This window comes from Harpia harpyja, chromosome 12 (genome assembly GCF_026419915.1).
Source record: "Harpia harpyja isolate bHarHar1 chromosome 12, bHarHar1 primary haplotype, whole genome shotgun sequence".
NCBI classification, from domain to species: Eukaryota; Metazoa; Chordata; class Aves; order Accipitriformes; family Accipitridae; genus Harpia; species Harpia harpyja.
Genome location: NC_068951.1, coordinates 21,074,161 through 21,093,529, shown reverse-complemented (window position 1 = coordinate 21,093,529; position 19,369 = coordinate 21,074,161). Strand labels below are relative to the sequence as shown.

General features: G+C 42.3%; 1 protein-coding gene across 1 annotated transcript; it reads right to left on the bottom strand.

Moving 5' to 3' along the window:
* Positions 1 to 695: 695 nt before the first annotated feature.
* Positions 696 to 19,369, bottom strand: GPR55 (G protein-coupled receptor 55). Its single transcript, XM_052804771.1, has 3 exons — positions 19,261 to 19,369; positions 6,490 to 6,724; positions 696 to 3,427 (listed from the first exon to the last, which is right to left on the bottom strand). The coding sequence occupies exon 3, from the start codon at positions 3,418 to 3,420 to the stop codon at positions 2,494 to 2,496; it is 927 nt and encodes a 308-aa protein (XP_052660731.1). The 5' UTR covers positions 3,421 to 3,427; positions 6,490 to 6,724; positions 19,261 to 19,369; the 3' UTR covers positions 696 to 2,493.

The window sequence follows — 19,369 nt, the reverse complement described above, 5'->3', positions numbered from 1 at the left end:
CAGTCCTACTTTCCCGGCCTGTGCTGGACCACAGGGTTGTCCTGCCCTGTGTACAGTACTCTAAGTTTCTCCTTGTTGCACTTCAAGAGGCTTCTTCTCCCGTCCTGGCATTTATAGGGCCTCTGGAGTAAGGCTCTGCCATCTTAGCCATACCACTGTTGTAGTGTTGTGCACAGGCTTGCAGAGGGTATGCGCTCTATCATCACCCATTGGTCTGCATGAAAAGCTTTAAATAAAAAGGCCGGTGTTATATTTTGTACCTTAAAGTGCTGAGTTTTTGCAGAGTCGCAAATTGCACTGATGGTAATGTAAATTTTCAGATAGTTGGCTAATCATAAAAGCAAGAGCTCAGAGCATTTTTGGGGAAAGATTGTAGGGGATTTAGTGAGCAATTGTCAAGAATTTATGGAGAGGGTTTCCACAGAAAGTATATTAAATTATCCAGACTTCTGGGTGTGATCATCTTTCCTGTTTTTTACTTTTACTGTTTATTACTGTTTATTCAGTTGTTCTTGGTTGCCGTAGTTACAAACCTGAAGTAGCTCCTGGAAAGTCTCCAACTAAGTCTTGGAGCTGTTTTAAGGAGAAAATGGTAAAAGTTTATGATGAAATAGGAAGATAAGAATCATACACCACTGTCAGATTGGGGAATTAAAATGTATTTTCAAATCATATACTTCATATATACAGTTTATTTAGTAGAACATATTCTCTCTCACACATATTTCATATGTGAAGTAACATGAAAGGCACAAAAAAGAAAGGTTAGCTCATATTAGAAAGGCTGCAAATTTCTGAATGATTGAGGCAGTAGCAAATAATGTTTTGAAAACCTACGGTTTTGGAAAGCTCTTCCTCTTGCCCCTCTGCAGATAATGGTGAAAATGATGATAAAAACTTTTCTTTGTGTCTGAGCTCCTTGCATGCCTCAGCTGTGGTCATAGTTTTAGTACTAACAAGTTTTGAAATGCTCATACATTAGGCCCGGTATTAGATATGTGCAGCTGCCCACTTGCACAATCAATCATTTCTATGGAAATCAATTGACAGCAAACTGTATTTTCAAAACTGGCCCCCTCCCTTTTTAATTTGCTCCAGACAGAAGGTAATTTCTTTTCACATTTTGAATAAAGGGAATGTCTGCCCCAGAATGAAGACTTGATTACAAGCAATCTTAGACCATTTTTACAGCTGTTTTTAAAAGGCACAGCAATGGACTTCTTGTTGTGAAAGTGTTTCTGGCTAAGAGCATGAACCATGCCAACATAATGGTACAAGAAATGGTAGGCTTAAATTGCAACGAAGAAACCTTTTGTTTAGACTCAGAGCCAAACTTGCAAATGGCATAAGGGTGGTGACATACCAGAAGTGCTGACCAAGAAGGGCTGAGGCATGTCCAGAGACGTTTTGTGAAGTGTACAGTACAGGCTAGAAGGACTTCTCTAAGGAATGAGGTGGACAGAGCTGGTCTAGTCTTCCAGCTGGGAGTGAGGAGTTTTGATCTGACAGGTACTCCCTATTTTTCTGTGATGCAGGGCTTGCTTTCCTAATTTCCCTCCTCCAGGAAAGAATGAGAAGACAGGCAGAAGAATTACATACATTTATCCTGTTATATCTTTGATAGAAATACAGTGATGTAGAAATACAGTTAATCACGTACAGTCTTTCACTAAATGCCATATTTGAAGGGGTTCTTTTTGGTTTTCATGTACAAAACCAGTTTTAAAATTGCAGGAGAAAACCATGCTGATTCCTCAGGGAAGATAATCAGAAATGTTTGTTGCTCAAGGAATTGCTGGTACCCAAGATACTCCGCTGGGGTTGTATACTGGGCAGCCCATCCTCCATGGAATAGTAGGGGCTGCTGTCCTATGTAGTAGCCCTGACCAGTGTATAATGCTTACAGGAGGGAGGATTCATTATTAATTATTCCAGGCTGACCAAGCTGCTCAAAGTAAATGACCTCCGGCAGTGACCTTCTGTAAATCTTACAGAAGGAAAAAGCAGAGTCAGTCATTTGGCCGGATACTGCCTTTTAACTCTCAGATACCTTCTAAGTTAGAAAGATGGTTTTGAATAGTTATTTCTATGTTTGGCCCTTAGCAGCAACTTTCTGATCATGTTGGCAAAAGGTAAACTGGTGCAGCAATGACAAAGGCTGATTTTAAGTGGCATTCCAGTGGTCTGGGTAGTTTTCCTCTGGCAAGCCTTTCACATTTACTAGATACCGTCAAGGCTAATGCTTCTTTTGGTCAGTCTGTCATTTTGCTAATGCTGGTTCCTTTTCCCAACATTTTTCTCCTTTCATCTTTAAAGGGAAGAAAAATACAGAACAGGTTCACATTCACCAGAAAAACTTTGTCCTTCTCCCTCCTGCACCGTCCCTGCCGTGGCCAAGGTGACCCTACTGCTATGTCAGGGATAATGCTGTTGGTGTCCTGTGAGGCAAGTGGGAGCCGAGGAAGAGGTGTTCTTCCACTGCAGGCAGTGCCATCATGCTGCACAAGGCTTAAAGACAGGACATAGTTCAATAACCTTTTTCAGGTGCGTTTTCTCACGAAATTCTTTTGCAGCAAAGTAATAAAAAATGGCATCCAGGCAGCAGTTCAGGTTGGCTAATATCATTGACACCTGAATGAAGAGGCTGATGGTTTGTTTCAGACTGCAGTCCACTATCACATGCTGTCTTACCAGGCACTGTAGGCAGATCGCAAGGTGGACAGGTGTGAAGCACACCAAAAACACCACGAGGTTGATGATAATGACTCGTAAGGAGCCACTGCCTTCTACCTTCTTTTTAGCTTGACTTTTGTGATTCAGAAGAATCCATATGTTTTGGGCAGAGCAGAAAACCATTACTGCGAGTGGGATCAGAAATCCAAAGGTTTCCACAGAAACAATGAGGGGGATGCTCCACGCCTGTTCTGACATGTTGTAAAAGCATTTAAAACAATCTTTCTTGTGAAACACATACATTGGGCTGCTGCAAAGCCAAGCTACTGCCCAGATGAAACAGCAAATCAAGATAGCCCATTTGGGGGATTGGTTAGCTCGACCTTCAAATGGGTGCCTTATGCAGATATATCTGTCTACAGTAATGCAGACAATGATGAAGATACTGCCGTACGTGTTGACGAAATAGAGAGACTCTATGAATGAGCACAGGAGTCCGGGCGCTGCTGTGATAGAGTAGTACAGCTTGAGCGGGAGTGAGAGAAGTAGCAAGACATCTGCAAGCGCAAGATTGATCATGTAAACTGAGGTTTTGGTTTGTTTCTTCCAAAAGCAGCAGAACACAGCGAGGGCCAGGGTATTGAGAACCAGCCCAAGAATGAAGGTGGGAATGGAGATCCCCAACCGCAGGGTCTTTGCTATTCTGTCGATGTCTGTAAAATTGCATTCCCTGCTGCTGTTGGTCATTTCTCCCCTAAAACGACAGAGAGAACAGGTTGGAAATGGGTAAGGCTCCCAGTTAATGCCTTGATATGTCAGAGCAAGATACTTTAAAACACGACTCTGGGCTATACACCTGATCAGTCTTTGGCTATTACTGAAAGTGAATCTTCATTTCTAGCACAGAGCTTTCTATTGTTACAAAGGAGCCTGATTCTCAATGACAGGTAGTCTGCACCCACTGACTACCATGCCTTTTAAGGTAATCCCATTCAGATATTGAAGACACTGACCAATTCAAGCATATGTTTTCAAAAACTCTAAAGTGTACTGGGTATCTCTAGTAACTTGTACATATATTGAAACTTCCATAACGCTTATGTTCGCTTCCTTCACTACACAGAAATTCATGAAATTATTGTTCCATATTAAGGCAAGTCAAACTGATAGCTGGGATTTTGCTCTTATACCCGTGATTCCCTATGCATCAGCAGCTTTTGCTGATGGGCTTTTAATACACCCACATTTATATGGATATTTTAATTTCATATAGTGCTTGTATCCAAAGCAGTTTTTTAGAAGGTCAGCTTAAGAAGACTGATCTTTTATCTAGGTGCAAATTGAGTAAGCGCGTTTTCTAGCTTGTGTTTAACTTTCAGCATTCTTTAAATTTTGGGTTTGCAAGTACATTAAATTTTAACTGATTATTTTAGATAATCTGGCAAAGATTAACAAATGGAAGGCATGACATCCTGATAATACAGTTCTTTAAAAAAGTATAATTTGTGTGGAATAAGTGTTATCACCATTCTTAAAAATACACATATGCTTTAACAAACTATGCCTTAGAAGTGCTTTTTGATAACTTCTTTAAATCAAAATCACAAAAAGTCCTAATGAAAGAGAAGAAATTGGTAGTTAAAGTTTCCAGTCCAGCTCAGCCAACCAAGTAGCTCAAAAGAAATTTCGGGAGTAAGTGAAGAGGTTTTAAGAATAATTTGATCAAGAGGGGAATCTCTGCTTTGGAGGACAAAAAGTGATAGGTAGCTCATAAGCACTACCAAATGGAGCTGGACTTTGCTAAAGAAACCAAAAAACAATTAGTGAAAGATTTTTTGTTTACATGACTAAAATAAAATATATTAAAAGAGAGAGGGAGAGAGAGAAATGGAGAACAAGTAGATTTGCTAAATATTAACTGAGGACATGGCCTTGGGTTGTGCCAATTCTTATACCTTTGCTTTTCATGTGGATGCTGATACTGTGCTGGAGGTCAGAGGTGGGATGACTTACAGGAATCAGCGAGTGATGATGGGAATAACTGCATCTGAACACAGAGTGCACTCAGAGCTTAACGTGCTCGTATTAGTGAAAACAGTTTATTTCCAGCTCAGACTATGGAAAGAGGAGGCACATAAAGCTGAAGGTCCAACCCAGTAATTGTTACGAAGTATGTATGTTATTAGCGTATCTGGAAAAGGATCAATCTAGTTTATCTGTTGAAGGAAAGAGTGTCAAATGTGATTAAAGCACTTCTGTAACGGTTGAGTCAAAGCTTTGTACAGATTTCTGAGGAAAACTACTAAACAAGGCTTTGACAGATCTTGCCAACCATTATCTTTGATGAATTGTCTGCTTCTTCAGATAAGGGAAAGGCCGAAGATCAAAGGCCCCTGTATTTCAGTAAAGTGTACTAGAAATAACTAAATAGCAGTAGAAAAAATGGAGTTTAGAACAAAAGCTGTTAATTAGGTGAGGAAATGGTTGCAAGAATGCTGATGAGGACTACAAACAGGCTGCATGGAGGTTACTAGGGGGATGCACAAATTCCCCAGGACTACTCCTTGGCAGTGTTTCCCCCAGTGATCCCACTGTAGGAGCAAGTGTGACCTGCGAGGAGGTGCTGTTGGTCAGGGGCCGGATCCGACTGCCTCTTCCAGAGAACTGGACTGAGCTGCATGAGTGGGACTGTCACAGCTTTGTGAACTTAGGAAATAGCAAAAGGAAATCTGATTGTTATCAGTGGATTTATCTGTCAGAAATGAGAACAAAAAGAAAACCTTGGTTTGTTAGTCAATCTGAGATTGATGCAATCCCTCTGAGCCAGCAATGTGTGGCAGCTGCTTAGAAAATCATATGATTGTGGTACACGAGAGGTGAGAGAATTCCAGTGAAGGTGGAGATGCATTAGTGCCACCTGTACAAGGGATTATTGTAGGCAGATGCTGTTGTCATGTAAGGGCAGGACAGGTAAGAGGATATAGTAATGTTGTGCTGTTGTGTGAGCGTGTGTCCTGTGACCCAAAGGCATCCATTTAGCTGTGGAAAAACCAGATGCCATTAAACATTTTGGGGGAGTGACAGCCTCTTAATCCAGCACTTTGTGTGCAATATAAATATATCAGAAAATTTCTTGTGATGTCTCTTAAAAGTATGAGTTTTGATTCTACTTTTACTGGGTTTCTATTTCACTGAATGCTTTTTTTTTTAGAATTCATTAGTACAAAATTATGTATAGCATTACTCCTGAAAATGGTTAATTTCAAGAAAATGTTACCCAGCCTTTAAACTGGTAATTTCAAGTACTCAAATGGAGTGCCTGGCTCTCAAAACTTGGGTTTTTTTATCATTTTGCCTCCCCTCAAATTTAAATGTCACCTCTCGAGTAATCCAAGGGAATTGTTTGCAAACAGTTTACACTGAGTAATATGTTTGCCCAAAAGTATTTAAAGAGTCATTTTCATTGACAAACAACCTTGCAGTCATTTCATAAATATCATCTTTACAGCATTGTCCAAATTATCAATAAAAATACTGATGATACTGAATCTGAAAGATACTGAACTGTACCAAATACATCTTTCCTGTATGGTAGAGACTGATTAGTATCTCAGTGGGTACACACTCATCATACAGAAGTTTCATACAGATCATGTTTCCTTCATTTGCTTAGGAGAATTTCTTCAGAGACAGTGTTTGAAGCCTATTTCCCTCTCCTACACCCTGTCCCCCAGTGCTGTCAATGTGTCACAGAAGAAAGTCAAATTACTTCTATTTCAGTCATTATCAGATGAATCTGTGTGGATTGTTACTTACGGTTGTGTTGTCTTCTGGGTGCTTGCAAACAGATTCTTCGGTGGATGATTCCAATATTTTTCCAAATACTGAAGCCAGGCTTAGTTATCTACCATTTCCCAACTCCTCCTTTTCCACCTTCTTAAGAGGCAGGCACCACGTTTGCCCTTTTCCAGTCTTCGGAAGAAAATTCCTCTGTCCTCCACAAGTTTCCTGAAGGAATTGCCTGCAACTCTACCACTGTTTCAGACAACTTCTAGAAGCCAAAAGATAACATAAGAACCTGTAATTAACACTATTTGAGGGAGTGTGTCTTAGCTGGTCCAGACCCTGTGTCATCATTGCTCCATTTGTTGTAAATTTCTCCTACTGAGTGAGGATTTTCTACTTCCTATGGACTAGTTAAATGTTAATTGGGTTTACCGATAGCAGGAGCTAGCAGCAAAGGCATGCTGACCTAGGAAATGGAACAGCAAGGTTTTACAGTATTAGCTTCGCTAGGTTTTTTGCAGCACAGCGGGATGCATGAATGGTTTCCTCTTTGTAGCTCAGATCTGAGTTCATCTGGCTCTAGCTGGGATTCACCCAAGTCTGTATGTTAGCATAGATTGGGGGATGACAGATTAAGGATATTTTTACTCATGAAAGCTTCATTAGCAGGAATATCCTCATCATAAAAATCTATAACTTACTGTAAGTGTAGGTGTAGCTTTATTAGTAAGGAAATTATAATCAGATGACAGAACACAGCAAACCAATCATTCTTAATCTAGCTATACTACGAAAGAGGAATGAGGAAAATTCAGGTCACTGCTTCAGCAAGGACTTTTACAGCATTTACCATAATTACCCTCTGAATCAATACAAACCAAGTAGTGTTACTGCTGTGAAGCAGACTTTGTTTATATCTGTTTTCTAGAACATTATTCATGTTAGCTATAAATTGTTCTCTTGTGGATGCACAGGAGAAGAGCGAGATGGCTTAGTGCAATGAAGAGCAGTAAGTCCCACATCTGCTGTATATTTCATCTGTAGTTGGATAATTTCTTATCATTTTATTCTAAGTATTTTGATTGCAACAGAATATATTTATGCTTATCACTAAAGCAGAAATCTTTCTTTCTGCTCTAAGCTAAGCAACACTACATGCTTGATCTTACTGTTCAATCTTTATAAGAAATAATCATCCAACTAGCTTAAAAATAGTGCTCTACAATCAATGCTGCTATTAAATTATTGAAAAAAATAAGTTATTAGTTAAAATATGAATTACTTTACCTGAACCCCAGCAAGCAGATCAGCAGCATTGCTTCAGTCCAGGTTGTTCTATAAAGCATGACAGCATTTGCCTACAGACCATACTCTACCAGTACTCTTACTAAATGGCATAACCACATCCTTCTTTTCTTCTCTCTCTCTTTTTTTTTTTCCTATTTCAAAACACACTGTTTTTTTATATAGACAAGTGAAGGTGAAAGAGTGTAAAGACTTGAATTCTCAGCTGTTTCCAGTCAGTAATCAATGTAGGGCAGGGAGCAGTTTCTCTGTGAAGCCTGGGTTGCTTTTGGACTGGACTTTACCTGGTGTGAAACAGCTGAGAGCTTTTATGGGCTCGTGGTGGCTACCTCCAAATTTCCAATTATTCCTTGAGCTGGAGGGGAGATGGGGAATTGGAAAGTTGTAGGAGAGGCTGTCATAGAAAGAGGACTTCTTCCCCCAGTTTCTGCTCAATTTGCATACTGGAGATCAGTAGTTTAGCACTCATGCTTCTGAAAGATACAGCTACTTACACGCATGCAGCTGTTAAACTATTTAAAGGGCATGTGCCAGTTTTAGCCAGTTCAGGTGTTTGATTCATAACTGCAAGTTGGCAAACAAATGCTTATTGGCAAGAAGACTGAGGTATATGGAGCACTAAACTAGTGCCTTACATGCGAGTTGTATAGTAGCCAAGACATGCTTTTCTTTAAACGAGCTTTTAAGGCTTTTCCATCAATAGGACTTTCCTGATGAAGCTCTGCTCTGGGAGGTGTCATGCAATGTACACCTTTTGGAAGGGTAATTGTGCTTGCAAAGAGTGAACAGCAGGAATACAGGGGCATTCATCCACTGCTGTCTTCAGGAGATAGCAGAAAAGGGTGGGACATAGCAAAGGACCCAAAGCTGCTGGTCTCCTCAGGTCCTGGCCACCTGTGGCTTGGTTGGGAATGGCATCAAATGGATGTTCGTTGTTACATAAAGTGACGTAATTTACTGAAAAAAAGTTACTTGCCATTTGATGACAATGTGACATTCTCATACATAGTAATTTTATCTCCAAGCAGCAAAACTGGCAGAAGAATAAAACCTTAAGTAGGTACTCACCTGTGTATGTCATATGGACACTTCATAAGGATGAGTGCAAATAGTCTCTCTCTGGAACCCTTCTGGCTGAAGCGTGAAACTCACTTGCTAGTGCTGACAGCCACTCTTCTGACTTGCGGACTGCTCTTTCACCTTACACACTGCAACCCTTTGCTGCAGCAGTAAATACGGGGGGGGAGGGGAGAAGCTCCAAGTAACATTTTTCAAATTGCCACCTGGCTTTGGAGGTAATTTGGTCTTTCTGGGGAAATTCTGCACTTCCTGCAGAAAAAGTGGCACTAGCATTTGTACCACAGGACTTGGAGAAGAAAAAACTTGCAATTTCTTAACATATGTTTTTTTATTCCTGTCTCATCTAAAAATGAGATTTGAAGGAGGAAAAAAAAAAAAAAGCAGAACCCAAACAAAGTTTGGGTAAACCTTGTAAGAAAATCACGTGACAGAGGAAATGAAAGCAACATGATTCATACCATTTGGGAAACACCTTATGGAATTGGGAGGTTTCAAGGGTTTTTCAACTTCTGTCTTCTCAGAGCTGTGGGCTAGCTGCAAGTCTCAGCAATGGACTGTAATGAATCTGGAGTCACGAAAAGAAATCTAGGAGTGCAACTAAATATTACCAGAGAACAAATACCCTACAGTTATGTGTGACCTTTGAATGAATTATTCTGTGTCATGTTGCAGCTGAAATGAGGTTCCTTCTTTAATTCTCTCACTGCAGGCATATTTTAGACTTAGCTTTAAAATGAATTTTAATACTTTGTGCTGCCTTCACTCCCAGCACTACATTCATTCCTTGTGGCTCTATGAACTTCCCATTTAGTATCACTTGGTGCAGCAGAGCTAAACAAAAAATCAACATTTCTGCACGCATCAACTGCATATTTGCTAAGCTGGCAATTTGCTTGTGATATGTGTGGGTTCATCGCTTGTAGGTGAACATGTAATTTGTTGGTGAGCATGTAAGTCATTCTTTTGCAGATTGGCCTGTTTGGTTTAAATTAGGACAACTTTTATCTAGAGCATATTTAATGAGGGCAAGTTATGAATCACTCACTCCCACACCTACAGATAGATTATTGGCCGAGAAATCAGAGCTTGTTTGCCCCAGTCTTTGGTGACTGCTTTTGTAATTTCTTCCACCAGGTGCTATACGTGAATATGCTCAGCAGAAATTATTTCAGTGAGTCCTTTGTGTTCCCAGTGCCTTTATCACCCAGCACTGCCACTTGCTAAATGCTGAATTCTAGGGACCCAGGCGGCTGCATGGCTCTGAGGTTTTCAATGGGAAGAAGGGCTTTGTTTGTTTCAGTTTCTTTTTTTAATTAACCACTAAAATGTGCTGGATGTATCTCGTTTGCCCTGCGTAGAGACAACAGTCTTATCAGCCTTATCCTTTTCCCAATATTGCGTTTCAGCTAGCAAATGAATAGTGGTTGGAAGAACATAAACCAAACTCTGGGTAACTAAAAGGAAGTGTATGAGCAAAAAATTCATAACGCTTATGGCAAAGATGAGTAGGTTTTTTTGTGGTTAGGGTTTTTTTAGAGGTTGGTGAGCTTTCTCCATCTTCTATCCTCTAGGTAAAATAAGAGCTGCTCTTGCTAAGTCAGGCAACAGCAGGCAGCAGTTGTCATTTTCAAGGAATCAAAATCTTTTTCAGAGGAAACACGTTTATACAGTGCAAAACCACATTCATTTGCATTACAGCATCATGAATTCTGCTGTTCTTCTTTTTTAGTGGAAAATACATCAAAGCAGCTTTGCAGTTCAGCTTTCACAAATGTCTAAAATTTGTGTTTTCTTATACTTAATGGCCAGAATGGAATAAGATGGGTCTCAGATCTAGAATTAAGATGCTCAAGTGCAAATGAATCAAATTTCAAAGGTGGGGTCCAATGTGTTTTTGTGCCACTCTGAAGGCATATGTGACTTCTCGTTCTCTCAGACAGCTATAAAGTATCATCTCAGATAACAAGACTTAATCATCCAGAGCAAAAACAGTCAGGAAAAGACATTGCTCAGTAGAGAGCTAGGAGGTGAGTGAAAAATTGTCTGTTGTCTTTGTCCTTGTGAAGAGTGCTGGATGCTGGGGAAATAAAAGGCTTATCAGCCCAGACCTGAGTCTAAGTTATCTTCTATGTTGTGCTGTGACTGCTTTCTGATATTTTTGTGTGTATTTAAAGGTTTCAAAAACTGGATGGCCAAAGTGAGTTAAGCTAACAAGTTGTCTTGTTCTAAGCAGGCTGCCACAGCTTGTACCCCAAAAGGGATTGGCCACCTTATTTTAAGAGGGGGGTGCTGGGGACTTCATCTAACTCCAGCTGAGCAGCAGCACACTCCCAGAAAGGAAAACTACACAAAGAGGTCTTGATGCTATCATCTACCCAGAGATGTACCTTGATGCCCTTTCTGTGTAAAGAACAGGTAAATTAAAGAATAAGCTCAATTTTCATTGGTGACTTAGAAATTGTTGTTTGTACTTGGGCTGGAATACAAACAGTGTTTTCTTTATCTGGAGGCCTTTCACTTCACACTAGTGCTTTTTGGGTTGCTCAGTACTCTTTTCCTCATCTTCATAAGCAATCAAAGCCTGGCTTACAGTGAGCTATCTTAATTGTGCAGTTGCAAACTTTGGATGGCTAGGGGCTTGTGTTTTTCTCACGGAACCGCTTTTTTTCAGCAAGTGCAGGAGACTGCAAAACTGGAAATTGGGAAACCTGGCAACTGCTGTATTTTATGGGGAACAGCCACATTCAGCCTTTCCAAGATGAGGCAGAGAACTTTAAAGGCAGCCCAGGACAGAGCAAAAAGTGCAGTTGTTCTTGGAGCTGGCCAGCTATGAGTGTAGATTTGCTGCTGACTGCATTTGAGAAACCTTACAAAGGTTTCTTAGGGTTGTATGTTGAGAGGAAAGGAACTGGCCAGTCTGGTGAGCAGCCAGTTTCATGCTAGTATGGTTGAGTGAGCAGAACTGTGGGAGTAATATTTTAAGGTACAGAATATCTTCAGCTGTATCTGAACCAGAAATTCACCAAAAGAACACCAAGCATGCATCTCCGTCGTAACTTCAGACACCCACAGTCTACAGCTGAGCTGAAATTATCTAATTCACCATAGTTCAATTCCAGAGCCAAAAAGGCTGCTTAGACATGGCCAGTGTCAGCCAGGTGCCAGTGAGGACATGCATTTCGTGGCCAGTCCACCCCTCCTCCAAGGCAGGGACAGAGCAGCCTGTGTCTGGCCAAAAGCAATTCTTGTCGTGGGCATACCAATAGGCTATAACTTTTCTTGGGTATTTGTAGGAAGGAGCAGCCAGTCAAGCTGTGAGCTCAGCTTTAGTGAAACTGTGTAAGAATAGACACAGTTTCCTGCATGAATGTGCTTTGCAGTCTGCTCCACGAGATTCACCAGCACACCCCACCTGTGCCACCCAGCCAGTCTAGAGGGTTTGTGGTTGCTCAGCATAGCTGGGCTGGTGCTGATGAAGCACAGCCCAAGCAATTGCCATCCACCAAGATGCATGCAATTCTTACAGGTGTTTCCATGGGACGTATACAGACTGTATCTTTTGAGGAGCCCCCTGGAAAGGGAAAAACGCAAGGCTGCTGTGTTGATCTCTCAAAACAGAGAAAAGATTTTGTTTAATGAAGATGGATGTGCTCACTGAGCAGTGGCACTACCAAAGGAAATGGTAGGTGTGCACAAAACTAAGGTTTCAAATGAAACCATCAACTAATTTCACAGTCATCCAGTAACAGAACCTAATGGTTAGAAGCAGTGTGGATACAAACCTGGGACCTGAGCAGGGAGACCACATGGCTCCTTAGCAGGCCTTCTGAGCACTCAAGCTCCTGTGGGTTATAACATCATATTGCAGTGAAATAGGATATTTCTCTGCTCTGTCTTACCACTCCAGTGGCAGTGTGTGGTTATTGCACACTATTCTTTTTCCTGACACAGGCAGTGATCAGATCAGAGCTCCACATTATGCTTACCCATCTACACCATATAACATAATACTCTGATAAATGGTGTATCTAGATCTACTTTTTTTTTTCATAGAAAAACATCTTCTCAGCCTTTGCCTTGCATTTGGTAACAAAACACATAATGAAAATTATTTCCTGTGTATTTTCATTATACTGAGTATTACCTGAGCACTGTTGACTGGAGCATCACCATCTTCCTTCTGGATGATGGAAGTCAACAACCATCACTGCAATCTGGCGCAGAGGGACGCCAGTGCAGGAAAGCAGCAGCAGCTGCACTGCACGCTTGTGCCTTGCACAGTCATTCCTGTACCTTCACACGGACAGCCATGCACAAAGGGGTAGGAGCTGCCTCATCTGCAGGATTTATGCACTCTCAAGACTACAACTTTCTGAAAGACCCATTTCTGTCCAATGGCTTGGACTGAAAAAGAGCTGACTTGTGTAGAAACTGCATTTTTTCCATTTCTTTTAACTCTTCATCCATCTCTCCTCAGTGTAGGGACTGACATTTCTGGAAAGGAAGCCCTACACACTCAAGCCTGTAACTGCAATGGATTTACTCCTTGAGAAGCTGGCGGCTCATGGCTTAGACAGGTATATACTTCGCTGGGTAAAAAACTGGCTGGATGGCCGAGCCCAGAGAGTTGTGGTGAACGGAGTTAAATCCAGCTGGCGGCGGGTCACAGGTGGTGTTCCCCAGGGCTCAGTATTTGGGCCAGTTTTCTTTAATATCTTTATCAATGATCTGGACGAGGGGATCGAATGCACCCTCAGTAAGTTTGCAGATGACACCAAGTTGGGAGGCAGGGTCGATCTGCTTGAGGGTAGGGAGGCTCTACAAAGAGATCTGGACAGGCTGGATCGATGGGCCAAGGCCAATTGTGTGAAGTTCAACAAGGCCAAGTGCTGGGTCCTGCACTTCAGTCACAGCAACCCCATGCAGCGCTCCAGGCTTGGGGAAGGGTGGCTGGAAAGCTGCCCGGCAGAGAAAGACCTGGGCGTGCTGGTTGACAGCCAGCTGAATGTGAGCCAGCAGTGTGCCCAGGTGGCCACGAAGGCCAACGGCATTCTGGCTTGTATCAGAAACAGTGTGGCCAGCAGGAGCAGGAAAGTGATTGTTCCCCCGTTCTTGGCACTGGTGAGGCTGCACCTGGAGTACTGTGTTCAGTTTTGGGCCCCTCACTACAGGAAAGACATGGAGGTGCTGGAGTGTGTCCAGAGAGGGGCAACAAAGCTGGTGAAGGTCTTATGAGGAGCGGCTGAGGGAACTGGGGTTGTTTAGTCGGAGAAGAGGAGGCTGAGGGGAGACCTTATCGCTCTCTACAACTACCTGAAAGGAGGTTGTAGTGAGGTGGGTGCTGGTCTCTTCTATCAAGTAACTAGTAATAGGATGAGAGGAAATGGCCTCAAGTTGCGGCAGGGGAGGTTTAGATTGGATATTAGGAAAAATTTCTTTACTGAAAGCGTTGTCAGGCATTGGAACAGGCTGCCCAGGGAAGTGGTGGAGTCACCATCCCTGGAGGTGTTCAAAAAACATGTAGACATGGCACTTCAGAACATGGTTTAGTGGGCATGGTGGTGTTGGGTTAATGGTTGGGCTTTATGATCTTAAAGGTCTTTTCCAACCTAAACAATTCTATAATTCTATGATTAGAGTCAAATGAAAATCACGGATTGGCCTAAAAGTAATATTTTCCAGATATGAGATGTACCCTGTTGCATTAATGCATGTCATCTTTGCAGTCTGGGTCTTTCCCATTTTAGCTTATGTGTTGCCAAGTTGCCACTACCTCTTTATTGTTTTCAGACCAGTGTGTATTCAGCTGTGCATTAATAAGGCATGTCTCAAAGGACTGCAGAGAAGCGGGACCAGCTCTGGCCCCTCGCAGTATGGCCAAAATGAATATTGCTGTCCCAGGGACAAGGCTATTTGAGACGTGAGTTGGGGACTGTTTCTCATACTGGTATTGTCTCACCTCAGTAATGGCAGTTAGCATGCCCACGGCTCGCGTGTTTGCTTAGCTTGGTGTTTTTCTTGAGGTTTCTGCGGCCTATAGCACGAATTGCTCCATCACTGCGAAGTGTACTGGTAGGGTGCACTTGTCAGTGCAGACTCTCCAGCCTGTGTCCCCTCATGTTGGCACTTAGATCTGAGGGTATGAGAATTGCTGTCAACCTCACTGCTGCTGTAAGGTGTTCTGACAGATCCCAGAGCATCAAAGTCCCAACTTGAATCACTGAGTAACTTAACATGGAGATGCAGTGAGTGCTGCTGAGAAATAGAAAGTGCCCAGGAAGAGCTCATCAGACAGACCAAAAAAAAAAAAGAAAGAAAGTTTAAGAAAATGCTTACAGGGATCCCTGTGATAACCTCAAAGACAGTTCTGAGGGGTTGCCGGTGCTGGCAGAGGAAACGCTACCCGACAGTGCCATCTTGGGGTAGTTTAATGTCTATAAATTGGACAAGGGGCGTCAAGGAGGAACTTGACTTTTCCTTTGTGTGGTGCGCCCTCTCCCCATATGTGTATATATAAATATATATATATGCGTGTGTATATATTTGTGTGTGTATCAATGTCATAATGACTTACTAACAGTCATTACATTGTACGTGTGGGTTGCATGCACACTTACTTTATGAGCCTTATTTTGTTCTCATCTCTCCTAATCTGTCCTGGCTGACTGCTTTTTATTTTAATAAGATAGCCAGCCTTTGAGAGAGAGAGCGCTGTTTTATGCTGCTGAAAAAATGACTCTTTGTGAAAACACAGCTTTCTCTGTTCTCCCTTGGAAAGAGCAACCGAGCAAGTTTCCTTATTTATTCCTGTGCAGAAGGGCGCTCTGCCCTGAAGAGAATTGACCATCCTTGAATCTGGCATCTGAAGAGGACAGTAATGGAGGTAAGTTCAATCACCTGTAGCTTGTTTCTTCTTTGTATGTAGGTTATCTAGCCTTGCTATCAACATATGATAAGTATTTATAATCTAAATGGTGGGTCTTGGTCTCAGGTTCTTGGATGCTGCAGAAGTGGGGGCAAGGTGGGGATGCTGCAATGTGCTGCCAGCCCAGCTGGCTCCAAAGGGGCAAAAGCACTCTGGCTTCTGATGTGTAATGTTAGTCTAGCTGAGTCCATATAGTTGTCTTTGTTCTGGCTGCCTGCCATAGACAAGTGTCTTTCCACAAAAGTTAGAGTGAATGGCTTTGGAAATAAAACTGCACTTCACTGAGTATAATCATGCCACTTACAATGATAATCTTCTAGCTTTCTGCTTCAAACCAAGTGCTGGAGATTTATTTGAAATGCTGAAAAGGTCCCTTCGCTTTAGCACAGGTGCATTCCTTAAATAGCCTGTATAGATAAGCCTCATAACATGAAAGGGATCAAGAAAGCAATTTGTAGGAAAGTGAAAAACCTCAAACAGATGAAAACCTCTCAAATTAACTAATGCTAGAATGGCAGAAACTATCACACAATCAGATGCAGACTTTTCTGAACAAAGAGAAAAGCTAAGATTTTTAAAAAGTCTTAGGGGACAGAAACTTTGGCAAGTAACTTTACCAGGTTACTGAAATATCAGCCTGAGATGACAACTTTTGAACTTCTGTGAACACAGCCTGTTGTGGGTCTGACAGGCAGCCTCTGAAAGACCCAGCAATTATCTGAAGCCCAGAGTGGTCCAGCCTGCCTGCAGGGGTGGGGGGTGTGTGCGTGTCTGTCTGTATCTGTGGTAGCCAGGACGCTCTGCACGTTAAAAATGCATTTTATCACTGCATCCAGCTAAAGGTGTGTTGGCCTGTGTTAGGTGTGAAGGCCAGATGCTGATGTGGCTGCTCCCAGGGATGATTCTTGCCGTATGTTATGTAGGGCTTGGTTGTGCTGCAGTGTCCCGGGCATGGGGGCCTTCGGGGAGTCAGATAAAGGCCCTCAATGTATGCTGACTAGTTAGCTTTCTCCAGGAAGGACCGCTTCTGGTTTTTGTGCTACAAACCAGGCTTGTCTTAAAGGCCTCATCTCTTTGGAGCGGGATGAAGGGTGCATGAGCTGAGTGCAAGTGCCAGCCTCTACTAAAAACCTCTTGTGCTCTTATGATAGGCTGCTCTGAATAAACCCCATTTCTTCCTGTGTTGAGTGGGAGGAGTCATTGCTAAGACCATGGCAGTTGTACAGGGATTGTTCTGAGGTGGCCGAGAAACTTGTGAAAGTAGGTCATCATGTAGGAATTTAATTGTATTGTTGCCTTGAAGTCTTGTGCTTTTGGACTCCTCACTGATCCCAGGGATTACCTTATATGCATACACCGAGTGTGACCTATTTTGGTCTTTGCAAAAAGGGGCTTTAGATGTCATGCTGGGCTTAAATTTTCTAGGCCAGAAGAAGAAGTTCCTTTGCAAATCATTTCACTGATCCTAGACCTCCAGTTGGGATTTTTCTTGAGCTCACAGATATACAATGGCAACTGGCCAGATGTGCAGATATTTCTCCAGTTCCACCTTAAACCTGCAGTATTCCTCAAACCGCAAGCCTTTACACCCCGGATCACAGCCTGAGGGTCACCTCCCAGATTGAAAGAGCAAAGCTTCCCTGGAGATGCCTTCAACCAGTGAGCCTGGGACTTGCAGTCCGCCAGAGCCCAGTCACAACTCAGGCCTTTGCCACTCTGCCAGAATGGGTGCTGGGGCTCTTCTCAGGGTCAGACCCTCTGCTCCCATGGGATGATGATGCTGCAGCCTGCAGTGCTGCCAGAGAAGGCCAGCATGATGGAGCCCCACAGAGCTCTGCTTGGGGCCATGGTGGGAGAGGGTTCAGGGCCTCCCCTGGTGCTGAGCAGCAGAGGGCAGTTTTCACCTGGGAGATGTGTTAATCAGTCACTAGTGAAACATAAAGGCACAATTTGGTCATCACTTTAGCCCTGACAGAGTTATCCTGTCAGGCGTGGGGTGAAATAGGAGCCACTCGAGGGGCCCTGGGGTGCCTGGCTGTGACATTACACTTCGCCTCTGTGTGATGCATTTCATTCCCCATTGTTTAACAAAAAAGTCTTAAACAGAGGCTTAATTTAAAACCAAACCATGTTGCCTCTCAGCTTTGGTATTCTGAAGCACGGCAGCAGCATTGCTTGTGTTTGCATAGCTCGCAGCTTGTAGAGGCGCAGCATCTGTTGTGTCTCTCTGATCTCACACTGTGGCAGGTAGAAACGCCTAGATTTTGCAGCCAGTGGAAAGGGGCTTTACCTTCCCGCTGCCTTTCATAGATCTCTGACAACTTACAGTCAAGAAGCTGGTGCATGAAATAGAGTTTTCATGAGAAAGCAGTAGTATTTCCAGATTTTTGCGTAGGCTGTCTACTAATAGGGACTAGAATAATTCATAATGGTACAAAACAAATGGATGTAGTTTATGACTGTATGAACATACTCTTTTAGAATGATATTTCCCTATAGTATTATAAGTGTTATGAAAATTACTTTCTCTGTTTGCGGCCTCCTAACTTAAGACTTAACTCTACAACATGATTAACTGTTGCAGGAATGACAGAATTTACAAGACAGTGGAAGTCAAATTTAGTATTCCAAATGGTGTTGGCGAGTTGGATAAATTGTTTGGAAAATAAAGAATTCAATGGGCCATAAAGACGTATGTGAAGTTTTGCACATACATAGGGATAGTTGTGAGAACAAATGTGAGATGTGGGTGAGCTTGATATGCTGCAGAACTGAAAAAGTGGATCTGGGGCTGAGAGTAGATTGCAAATGGAGTATGACTGGAAATAAAATGGAAGATTATGCTGTTGTAGAAAAAAGTCAACATGATTATGGGGTATGCAATTATTTAAGACTTTAGAAGAACTATATTCAGTCTTGGGTGCCTCTCTTAAAAATGAAAGAAAGAAAAGAACCAGCCCAATCCAAGAGAGCCTAGAAAACAGGAGCAAACATAGTGCGCTACATCTGAAGTGCAGAAGTAGCTGGGTGTACTTAGAGCACAGATGTTGTAGTGTGGAGGACATAAATAAGTCTTCAAATACATAAATCGTAGCTATGAAGGGAATAAATAGTTTGCTATATCCACTGCAGATGGGAAAAGAAATAATGGGTTTACACTGCAGCTGGAAATTAAAATAAACCCTTCTAATGCTGAAGACAGATGAAACTAGAAATACTGCTTGCTGTGAGGTGTTACTAAAAGCAGGTTAGACAAAATTCTGCTAGTTATAACATAGGAATACTTGAGCTGCCCTTTCATTAGATGGTCTCTTCCTGCCTTTTCTGCAAGTCTGTGCTTTCATGTACAAAAGATTGAGGTGAATTAGAAATCACCTTGGATAATGTGACAGCTACACATGTGTTAGCATTGAAGGGGGCAGAGGAGACCCTAACTGATTGCACACTTTGAGTACAAATCAATGTAATCCCAGAGTGGCATAAACCCTTACCTTGGTATGAGTCCTCCTTATTTTCTGCAAGTTGACAGTAGCCCTTTACCAGGTGGTATAATCACTAGATTGCTTTACTCCATGCCTAATTTAGCACAGATTTGTTCCC

Coding starts and splice junctions, on each gene's coding strand:
- GPR55 (XM_052804771.1), bottom strand. CDS start 3,420: ATGACCAACAGCAGCAGGGAATGCAATTTTACAGACATCGACAGAATA.